At 44.1% G+C, this 12,044-nt stretch overlaps 3 protein-coding genes across 3 annotated transcripts in view; all 3 read left to right on the forward strand.

The window, feature by feature from the left end:
- The window catches only part of LOC136485719 (putative disease resistance protein RGA3), a 48,666-nt gene that overhangs the window by 212 nt on the left and 36,410 nt on the right, over nucleotides 1–12,044 (forward strand). The gene's annotated exons all lie outside the window — the stretch shown is intronic.
- LOC136489639 (putative disease resistance RPP13-like protein 1) lies at nucleotides 75–5,353 on the forward strand. Its single transcript, XM_066486217.1, has 4 exons — nucleotides 75–378; nucleotides 484–660; nucleotides 716–954; nucleotides 3,767–5,353. The coding sequence occupies exons 1-4, from the start codon at nucleotides 75–77 to the stop codon at nucleotides 5,351–5,353; spliced, it is 2,307 nt and encodes a 768-aa protein (XP_066342314.1).
- LOC136485717 (uncharacterized) lies at nucleotides 5,361–6,309 on the forward strand. The gene is made up of 3 exons (XM_066482559.1): nucleotides 5,361–5,775; nucleotides 5,888–6,073; nucleotides 6,179–6,309. The coding sequence occupies exons 1-2, from the start codon at nucleotides 5,361–5,363 to the stop codon at nucleotides 5,944–5,946; spliced, it is 474 nt and encodes a 157-aa protein (XP_066338656.1). The 3' UTR covers nucleotides 5,947–6,073; nucleotides 6,179–6,309.

The raw sequence follows: 12,044 nt of genomic DNA on the forward strand, positions 1-12,044 counted from the left end.
CCTCTGGGGATTATGAGACAAATTTGTGCTTATATATGTATGATTTACTACTAGCAGGCAGATAGGCTTGAGCCATGGCAGCCGCCCTGGATGCTTTAGCACCCTACGTGAAGAAGCTGATCGCGGACATGGCACAAGAAGAGGTGTCCAAAGGTGGCGGTACTGTGGAGCATAAGTCGCCTAGCTATTTCCAGCCATTGCTCTTCTGCCTGCGGAATCCCGTGTTCGCACACAAGATAGGCAGCCGCATCAAGGAGCTCAACCAGAGGCTAGAAAGCATCCACAAGGAGGCGGACAAGTACAAGTTCAATATTGGCCTCGGTTCCAACCCAGAGCCAAGGAAGCTAACTGCTGCTGAGTTATCCAGCTATAGGACAAGTTCACTTGTCAATGAGTCAGCCATAGTTGGGGAACAGATAGAGAGGGATACAAGGGAGCTCATTCACTTGCTAACCTGAAGTGATAATAATCACAACATCAAAGTCGTGTCTATAATTGGTGTTGGTGGCTTGGGAAAGACTACTCTTGCTCAGAAGATCTTCAATGATGCAACCATCCAAGAGCAGTTCAAGACGAAGACGATATGGCTAAGCATCACTCAACAGTTTGATGAGGTTGAGCTACTGAAGACAGCAATCAAGCATGCTGGAGGCGACCATGGTGCCGAGAAGGACAAAAACACTCTGACGGAGACCCTATTCCACACCCTGTCCAGTGGAAGCTAGGTTTCTGCTGGTGATGGATGACCTGTGGAGCCAGAAAGTGTGGAACGACGTGCTTAGTGTCCCAGTTAGAAATGCTAGCAAGAAACAACCTGGAAGCAGGGTCCTTGTCACCACAAGATCTGCACACCTACCCCAACAGATGCAAGCCCCCCTGCACCAACACCGTGTGAAGCCTCTAGAGAATGATGATGCTTGGTCTTTGCTCAAGAAGCAGCTGCAGCCTGATCAGGTTAGTTGTCTATCCATACTTTATACAACTAGGCTATATACTTGATTTTGATAGAAAGCATATGGATCAGAGTTCCGTTAAATCTAAGCATTCGTGCTAGGAACACCAGCTTATGAGAGTAGCAAAAGGAGACCAGTAAAACTATGATCTAGAAGAAATAATCAAATGTAACAACAAAACACAAGGATCAAGTTAGCTATCATTCACTCCAATGAAAGATTTAGTGCATGGCTAGTTCCGTATGAAATCTAGCTATTTGAAATTTGATGGTATTTTAAATGTAACATCAATTATAGTGGAAGTTAATATTGACCAAAATACCCCTGACTATTATAGTGCAACAATTAATAGTTATCTAAAAAAATCATAACTTTTGCATATGAAGTCGTATGAACATAAACTTTAAATATAATCAAAATTGTAGAGCTCAATAATATCTATAGCTTTGTAATTGACAAATTCTTTGTTTCAAACTATTTAGGTTGCCAAAACTTCCTTTGAAATTATCAAATTTTGACAAAATCTATAAATATAAATGATCTTAGATATTTACATGGTATATACAAAATTTGTAGTTATCAGTAGGATCTAAACTTTGTAGATGATAATTTTTTATCTGAAGTAATATAGAGTCTCTTCTTAAATTTTGAAATCCAAAATTTAGGAATTTCAAATTACTTCGAACAATGGAACAGACGTTTTAAAATGTTAAATTTCAAATTTAAAAATATAAAATAATAAAATGAATATTCAGCATTCTAAATGACTTAAGATATTCTAACTTTGAATTTAATATTTGGTAATTTGATTCCATACTATAAATAATTTTCAATCCAAAACTTGTCAACAACAAAATTATAGATCTCACTAAGCACTACAATTTTGATATAAAGTTCGTCTTCATCCAACTTTATATGCAATTATGAATTTTTGGATAACTATTAAAGGTTTGTATTATAATAGTCAGGTGCATTTTGGTCACTTTTAACTTCTCTCTCCAAAGTAGTCCTTAGAAATATTATTTTAATAGCTACATTGTCTAAGAACCAATTACCAGCATTGAAAAGTACTTTGTAGCCAAGACAACATAGAGCAGTGTCCCTTAGCAAAGACCACCATTGAAGAGTGCCCTACCACAAATCTTTACAATATGGCACACTTTTAATATGTTGGCCAATCTAAGTGTCCTGGTCATATAGAAGAACCATGGTCAAATTACACTTGAACGGGTTACAACAGAGCGTAAGAGAGAGAGATTTGTAGGGGATCGCTCGGTGCTGATCCTAGGGAAGCGTCGCCGCCGGTGGAGCCTTCCCCCTCACCGAAAAGGAGGAACATGATCGGAGGAAGGGGAAGGAGCTCTCGGTGCCCCTCTCTAGGTGGATTTGCTCTTGGTGCAGAGCACGAACTGGTTTGCTGAGGAGTCCAATGATCTGTATCTGGATCGTCTGGAATTGTGTTCTGGAATCGTCCACTAGAATCGTCCTCTCCCGTCATAGGATCCGACCTCCCCTTACATATCAAGGTAGGTCGGGTACATGACGGTTTGTGAGAGTTTAGCCTATGGTCTACATGCGCCGGAGTCCAGGAGGGTCTTGTCGTGGCGTCATGTGGACCGTGGCAATGTCGTGGAGCCGATGAAGCCCTGGGCATCGTCCGGCTACTCTGTTCTGACACGCTGAATGTCAGGCTACGTCGGCTTGGACCGGTCTTGACCAGGTGCGCCTTCTGGAGGCTTCTTGGTGGCGAAGACAGCCGGCTTGGGGGCTGACGCGCGAGCCCGGAAGCCCTGGAGCCCACGAGGCTAGCGTAGGAGTTTGGCTTCTTGCGTCACGCCCAGTGCGTGACCCTTTCGGAGGAGTGGTTGACAGCGTCGTGCCCGCAGGACAGTGACGGGGAGCCCCCGAGCCATGGTGGCTCTAGGGATTTGCCTCGAGCCTGGGCCTTTGCTAGAACCGAAGGCCGGGAAGGAGCTAAGGATCGAGTCCATGCTCCCTTCGATCGGGAGCCTGGGGCTTGGGCAAGCCCCCGAGTCCCAGAGGCGCCGGGCGTGCTCGGGCTCGGCCCAATGCCTTAGCCAGAGGGTGCGCGTCAGCGCACCCGATGGGTATAGCCCCCGAGCGATTCGGGAGGGGTCGGTCGTGGGATCTCTCGGTCGGGAACCCTTGATCCTGAGGCTTAACATATCTCTGTGTTTGGATTTCGTCAACAAGTAACCTCTAAATATAACGTTTGTCTAAATTATCCACCTATGCCATTACAAACCATAATGTAAAGTAGTCCAAAATTTACAACTAAATTACTCAGTCTACCATTTCTTATAAACCAAAACGAAGACCCTAAGTTTGCATATAAATGAATATTTTAATGCATCAAGTGCGTCCTAGTAGATAATGCCCAGATTTCGACTTTCTGACTATCCTAGTCGTCCTATAGCTAATAATAGCTGCCAAACAACAAATTTTAAACGCAAAGAGACCATTCAAAGTCCGATTCCTGTAGCCACAAGAAAACTTTTTTTTTTGCAAGGAAAGCCACTACAAAACTTTCTGTAGTATAGTCCTGTTTCCGGAATGAGAACATTTAAAGCCCAATTGGGATTTTGCGCCCATTCATGCGGATTCCATTTGAAATTGGCCCTTTCCAAGCATAGTCTTGTGCTTATTTTCGAATAAAGGACGGTACACTTCCAATACGTTGGCCAACCTACGCTTCATTGTTTTACAGAAGAAGCTTATTTGCTTAGAGAAGTACATAAGCAACCTGATAGTTGTTAGAAATAATTAAGAAGCTTTAAATTAAATGTTGGCAGGTAGATGGAATTGACCAACTGAAAACTGTCGGGATGGAAATTCTTGAAAATTGTGATGGCTTACCACTTGCAATTAAAGTGATTGGAGGACTCTTGAGCACAAGATACCCAAGTGAGCATGAGTGGAAAGCTGTTCTGAACATGCCTGCATGGTCACTGACTGGACTGCCTCAAGAACTAGACAACCGGCTGTACTTGAGCTACGAGGATTTGTCTCCCCAATTAAAGCAGTGCCTTCTGTATTGCTCGATGTTCCCTAAAGGTGTAGCAATCTTACAAGCCGTAGTTACTGAAATGTGGATCAGTGAAGGACTTATTCAACCACCACATAAAAGAAGTACCAGTTCACATGAGTATGGGTTGGAAGACATAGCAACTGAGTATTACCGAGAGTTAATAAAGAGGAATCTTATAGAACCTATGAAAGGATATTCTCTCACTGGATACAAGTGCACCATGCATGATGTGGTCCGATCCTTTGCTGAATATATGGTAAGGGAAGAATCAGTTGTGATGGTTGGCCAAGAGCAGGCTACTACCAGTGGTGGTGGGATGCTTGTACGTCGCCTATCTTTAGGACAAACCGTATCAGTGGTGGAATGGGCTGTTTTGCAAAGGCACGAGTCACTTAGAACATTAATTGTAAACTCTAGGGTAAACTTTCATCCTGGTGATTCGGTGGGTAGTTTCTCCGGTCTACGTGTGCTGTACATACTGTCTGCCGATTGTGATACACTAGTTCCCTCTCTGTCTATGTTGAAGCACTTGAGATACCTTCACTTACAGGATACTGATATATCTAGGCTCCCAGATGACATCAACAAGATGAAATTCCTACTATACATTTCACTTGGTAACTGTAAGAGGCTATGCTATCTTCCTGGCAGCATCATAAGACTTGTGCATCTAAGATCTCTTCACATCAAGGGATCAAATGTCAGTGTCATTCCTAAGGGGTTTGGTGAGTTAACAAATCTGAGGTCACTATATGGCTTCCCAGCCCACGTGGACATGGATGCAAGCAATAGCTGGTGCAGTTTGCAAGAGCTGGCACCTCTTTCTCAGCTTAGAAAGCCTACACTAAATGGCCTAAAGAAGGTGCAGGAGAGCCGGATGGCTGAAAAGGCCATGATTAGCAGCAAGCGCCACCTTGGGTATCTAGAGTTGAACTATAGTGCAAGTGGACATACTATAGGGACAGGTGGTGCTGAGGCAGAGCAGCAGCAACAACAGATTGTGACCGAGGAAGTCTTGGAAAAGCTCTGCCCTCGAACCTGCCTGGAGACTCTACGTGTGATAGGAGGATACATTGGTCGCCGGCTACCAGACTGGATGTGTGCTCCAGCATCGGCAGAGTTTAAGAGCATAAGGTATTTGAGGCTGGAGAACGTGCCTTGCTGCACCCAGCTCCCTGATGGTCTGTGCTGCCTCCCATGTTTGGAATTGCTGATCATCAAAGATGCGCCAGCCATCAAGCGTATTGGGCCCAAATTCCAAGCGTCATCCTCCGTGGCAGCTAGAGGTTCCACTGCTAGTACATCTGCACCATTTCCTAAACTGAGACACCTGTATTTGGAACGACTGTGAGGAGCATATGGATGTGGAAACTGCCATAGCCATGCCTTGTCTGGAGGATCTCCAAATCCAAAACTGCAAGCTGAGCTGTCTTCCACCAGGCCTCGCCAGCACCAAGAGGCATACTCTTAGACAACTATGTCTGTACAAGCTCACCAACCTGACACATGTGGAAAACATCCCTTCAGTTGTGGAACTTCGCGTGTTTGACTGCCCTGAGCTGAAGAAGATCACAGCACTCGACAGCAGGTTGCAGAAGATTAGGATCGTTCGCTGCACAAAGCTGGAGGTTCTAGAAGGTGTTCCAGCACTTGACAGCCTTGAACTGGAGGACACCACCATGGACACACTTCCAGAATACCTGCAAGCTGTAAACCCAAGGTATCTCAAGTTGCATTGCAACAAGAAGCTATACGAATCCTCCTCATCTCCAGGTAAATTGTCTGCCTCGAAGATGGCGCTTGTGTTCAGGTAAATTGTCTGCCTCGAAGATGGACGTGAGTTTTCATATTTATTAATTATTGCTTGTACTCTGATTCGTTGCAGGAAAAGCTTTCATTGGACCACTCATAGAACAGCAGGGCATCAAAATATATGGTGATTAAACAAAGTGTTGCTACAGCCTGCCCGTCCGACGAGAGGACATCTACAATTGTTAACAATCAATTGTCTTGGAACAAAAGAAAAACACAGTGCTTGTGTTCACCTTTTCCCTGTTCAAGTCTGGCCAAAGTATGTGTATTATCATCTCTTATATTTGTAATTATATTTTTTCTCTCAAATTATTACGTATTTTCAAGTGTCATTATGCACTGACCGTGTAACTAATGTATGCAGGCATCCAGGATCCTTATGGCAGACACATGATGTAAGCTTGCACTGGCAAGTGGGACTGAGATCTACTTGGTAGAAGCTCGTCTCCAGCACGCAGTACACATACATACTCTGTTCACATGCAGACTGTCGACATACTGCCAAATCATGGTTACGGATACCGTCTTCTGCACTCTTGTAGTCTTTACCATGTATATTTGTACACTCCATATATATTTTTTGAAGTAATGGACCTATATTTATTTGCACAAGTAATGGGCCTGAAGTTGTGGATCTTGTAATGGACCGAATGTGTGGTGATGAAAGCAGACATGCAGTAAGAACATTGTATTCTGACCGGATTGATGATAATGAAATCAGGCATCCCAATCATTATTGTTGGTCAATCTTACTCAGCCTCCTCGATGTCTTGGCGATTATGGAGTTTTCCTCCCCTCTAATCTCGTGGCAACACCATATGTGTCCTCTGCTTCTGTCGCCTGCACTGCACCAATATATGAAGGCCCTCTGCTTTGTGAGGGAGGCAGAGCAAATAGGCAGGACGAGCCTTCACTGTGTCTGCAAAGCTGTGACTGAGGAATATAATGGTTGATTCATACTTCTTTGGAAGCACGGGACAGAGGTTCATCGTATATATACATATACCATATGTCTGTGAAGAGAGGAAGGACGAAGTATAACAAAGCAGAGCAGAGCAGAGCACAGCCACCCTGTCGTCGGTTGGTTTTTGGGCCCTGCACCAGAACACCTCTGTCGCTTGGGCTCTCAACCTGTACGAGGAGCTTATACCAACCTGATATATATGTGCAGAACTTCCCTTCAGTTGTCGAGCTTGACGTGTCCCTCTGCCCCAAACCCAAGAGGACCACTGGCCTCAGCAGATCGCACAAGATTAGTATCCTCCGCTGTCTAAATCTGCAGGTGCTTCAAGGTGTCCCCGCACTCGACATATGCAATCGATTGTCCTATGCTCAAAAGGATCAACAACCTCTCTTGGTTACAGAAAATCAGGATCATCGGTTGCCCAAATGAGCAGGTGCTAAAAGGAGTTCCATCACTAGACAGCATGAGATGAGACTATTGATGCCACCATGGAGACACTTTTGGAATACCGAACATCAGTAAGCCCGAGGTGTCTCGGGTTGATAATTGTTCTTGTTAAGAGGCAGCTCATCTGAGAACGACAAGATCAGCAATATCAAGTCAGTCGACTACTTTCCTGAAGATCAGAAATAAAGCAAGTGTATATTTAGCCAGGGCCAGGTAGTCAATAATTTTCTCTCGCAACACATTGCTCGTCTTAGTATGTATTTTTTATGCAACCAACTTTATGTATGCAGGGATGGGATCCTGTACATTCCTTTCTGCCATTGGAGTGCGCGGGGCCAGGGATCATCATCTCTAGCTGGCAGATTTAATTTCAGTTTTCTACACTGTCACACAGAGGACAGTTGCAAAGACACGATCGACCACCTAGTGCCAAATCATGAGAAGCCAAAGAAGCCGGCGTGGCCGAGGTGTGTGCTGGAAAGGAAAGGGTGCCGGCCTCGACAGATATCAGCTGGCCTTTGGGCTGGACGACGCCAATTTTTCAATTGCAGATCTCGAGGAGGGAGCAAAACATTTTGTTTTCCCCGGCCACACAGGGACACGGCGGGGTGTCAGGTATAATATTACTATATGATATTATATGGTGAATTAGCAGTGTTGAAATACCGAGCTGGAGAGGTGAGACTGCAGCACTAGTTGTATCCTTGCCTGCGCACGTATATATTTGGTTTCTATGAGTTGTACAACTAACTAGGAAGAGAGGCGCGTTTCGCCGCGCCCGCATTGCTTTGTCATGCTAATGGCCCTGCCTGTGTGGGAGGCACACATAAGCAGCTTTTGTACTGCTGGCCTGATTAATTATATTCATGTTTTGAGGCTGATGAAACGCATATAGGTCAGAGTGGGCTAGCCCGTTAAAACTTAGACCATCGCACATGGTGAGGTCCAGTGCGGCACCTAAGAGAATTAGATATAGGAACCCTCAAATCCTATAATCAATGATCCAAAAGTCTAACAGTTGATTTCGTATGAATAGACAAACATATATGTATCAAACATGTATATGAAGTATGATACAACATGACAGTCACATACAAAATCCTGAAAACATCAAAATCCTAGCATTACAGGATATATATCACTTTGTAGGCACGTAAAAATTTTGATCACCAGAAGAACTTACTCCTTTACAACTGACACCTTAATAACAGTATGGGACTCGGTGCCTTGACGTGATTGATAAAGAGTGTACGTTGTAGGGCTTCATCTTAGCCTAGTTTGGTACTGTTGTTGCTGCATAAACCATCTATTGAAGTTGCACCTACCTCTAACATATATCCACAATTCATTTCAATTCTGGAAGACTTTGTGCCTTTTTGAGAGAAAAGAAATATCATGTTTGTTGACTATACATCATGATTTTAGCTATTCTTGTCGTACCTATCGCCATGTATATGAACCTGTAATCCTACGCAAGAAAAAATGATATTAGATAGTGGTATTTCCATCCTGTAGTTTAGCACAGATCATCCAAGAACTTAGCTTGACCATCATAACATTCCCAATGACATTTCCTAGTGCTCCGTTCAAAAGAAATATTATATCATATATGTCTTAGCAAAACAAACAAAATATGATTTCATGTTTACTAGAAAAATAACGAACCTCATCATACTCAATCATATGGCCGCAATAATGGCCTATTCCAAGCTCCGAAGGGACTAGGCCATAGTTGGATTTTACACCACATTCGCACATGACAGGAGGTGCTTTGTAGATTACCCATTCTTTCTTCTTTTCCTTAACCCTCCGCGGTTCTTCCGGCCATTGGTTCTTAGGACCATACAACCACTCCTTGAAACGACACTTCGCCATTGAATACACCTAAACAATGAGACATTAGTACATGAACACATATAGCTCAAGATTTTAACACATACACTTTGCACTTACTTCATGCTTGTTTGGACACACAAACTCCAACGTATTCTCAGGGTTTATCACAGCTCGATCTCCGCAATCGCACAAAGGAGGTTCCTCAAGTCATCTAACTGCGGCTAGGTGCTTCTCCTTAGCCGTCATTGCCAGAGGGTTAGGGGGTGGAACCCACCGCTTGAAGTGCTCACGTGGATGTCTCCCTCTAAACCAATCGTCGAAAAAGAGGTACCTAGGATCAAACTTATCTGCACCATCGATCCACTGAAAGAAAAAGCACCTCTCATGGTCCTACACAACGGGATTCCAACAAAATATTAGTACCATACTTAAACAAATAAAGAAAAAGGATAGTACAAACAATTTCTTACATTAAACCAACTACATGTGTAGAAGCAACACGCGGCTGTGTCCGGATGTTTCGATTGAAAAACATGGGCCAGGAAACTATAGTCATAGTTAGGGACTGGAAGGTCAGGAGGGACGGGGGCATCTTTGCTAGACGCGTCGGGGTATAATTCTCGAGGACGACCCCGTTTTTGCCAAAACTCCTCCCGAAACATTTCTTGCATATAACAAAAAGGATGTAATTTAACAAACATAAATAAAAACATCACAACAAAATATCAATTAGAACCATAACTACAATACAACCAATTTCGTTCTAAGAACCAAAAGCAGTTAACATTATACCCTAAACCTAGGGTTTCTCATTTCATCCACAACAATGAACCCATAACATAACTACATGCGGCTTGGTTTACTAGCTTTTTTCATGCATTGGAATCAACCTACGGTTGTATAATACATATATTGAGGGATACAATGAAACCCTAAGTGATGACGATTCTTAGGTTGAAAAATCCGACTAATATGTACCGAATCGATGCGAAAAAAACAAGGAGGTGAGCGAGTATACCTTGCTCTCGAAGATCTACGGATCAAATCAAGGTTTTCAAGGTCCAATATGTCGATTTGTGATGTAGGGTGAAGTGGGGAGAGAAAAACCCAAGAGGGAGGAGAAAGAAGAGGAAGAACGCTCGGGGAAGAAGGTTGGGTTGGGGTTAAATGCATGGGGCTCGGCGCCATTCACGTTGGCGCCGAGCCCCCTGGCAGGCCATTTCCCCGTGCCCAGGAGCTCGGCGCCAGTGACGGTGGCGCCGAGCTCGGCGCCATTCACCCTAGCGCCGAGCCCAGGGTCCATTTCTGGAATTCTTTCCGCTAGGGGTCTATTTGTGAGAAACTTTCATAAAAAAGGGCCAAATAGTAAAAAATTCGGACATGGGAGCACCATAATGGTGATTATGATGTGCTCTGCTTTCTGACGCAGACAGGGCAAATGTCCAGAACGAGCCTTCCTTGTGAGTTGTGGATAACAGATGAACCCAGCATGGTGGCTTTGGTGGTCAAATCGACACTATTTGTCCGTCATTCTTTTTGTCTTAAATCGGTCGTTCTAACATTGTGAAGCAAAATCGTCTAAAAAAACTTGTGAAGCAAAATGAGCAAAAAAATTAAAAGCCACCCTGTATTGCCCGACAGACCAATTCACAATTCCACTTGTAGAAGAAGATATCGGTCAAGTAGCATGTACATAATCTTTGTGAAAAAGAAAAAAGTAGCATGTACATAATGATCTTGTTCTTCACAGCCCATTCGTGTAAAGCAAACAGATACTTGGATGACAACTACACTGAGTGGATTTTTTGTATGAGTCCTTGTTAATATGCAACAGCTCATATGAGTACAACAAGATGAGCCATATCAAGTCGCCCACTATCGACTACTCCCTCCGTCCCAATAAGACCGTTGTTTTAAAAATGAACCTGAACAAGCACCTGTCCAGATTCATTCCTAAAACAACAGTCTTTTTTCTAGAACGGAGGGAGTACAATCGCTGAAGATGAAGATTAATTGCTGCACGGCCATATCAAAAATAAATCACGTAAATATTAGTACTTATTACTTTTGGCTCACAAGGCAGTGTGCAGTCACACTACTTTACGCAATACCGCTTAGTACGCACTTTATTTTTTTCAATTATCTTTATGCATGGTTCTTCAGTTATGGCCAAATAGTGTAACAGATTAACAACAACCACAGTTAACGAGAGACTGCCCTCCTGGTGGCCCATCCAAACACGCCTGGTTGGACTATGTAGATGTCAAAGTGTGTGAGCTGGGCCTTAAAGCATAGTCCGGTCCGCCCGAAGGAAAATCCAGATCAAGGCTAGATCCATTGAACCCCCTATTGGGCCCAAGAGCAGATAGGGTGTATTGTTGTGTTGCAGGGCCCATAATCTGCTCGACGCTACCTAGGAACACCGATGTTGGCGCAGGCGGCTGAATGAGCGCCTCCAGCAACATAGGATCCACGCCCATGCCCCCTGCAGGCCCCGACTCATCTCTGGGCAGGAGTTCCATCACGGGGAGGGGCTCGGCGCAAACCTCGTGCATGCCCTACGTGTATGTACACAAGGAATGTAATGGAATCCAACAAAACATGCTAGCTTAGAGCATCGGCAGTGTGTGTGTCGAAGCCGGTTCTATGCATTTAATGCATGTATGGGACCCGGTACGTCCCATTGTGGGGTGGTTTCGATGGAGGAGCAGGTCCAAGATATAGAACCCGCCCCCTTTGCAATAAAAAAATATATCACTCTGACACATGACAAAGCTCCAACGGTTCCAACTGCCATGAGGTGATGAGCATTCAGATTTCAACGGTCAACTGAAATGCAGCGTCACTTGACCATTGCCTTAAAAAAATAGTGTTCCTTGTTGCTTGCTACAACACAGCGCTTCTTCAAAAGGAGCCCCAACAGCCTGCTTCCTTCCTCCCAACAATCCCCCTGCCTCCTTGTTCCCAGGGGACTCCTCCTTTG

Source organism: Miscanthus floridulus, chromosome 10 (assembly GCF_019320115.1).
Source record: "Miscanthus floridulus cultivar M001 chromosome 10, ASM1932011v1, whole genome shotgun sequence".
In the NCBI taxonomy this organism is placed as follows: domain Eukaryota; kingdom Viridiplantae; phylum Streptophyta; class Magnoliopsida; order Poales; family Poaceae; genus Miscanthus; species Miscanthus floridulus.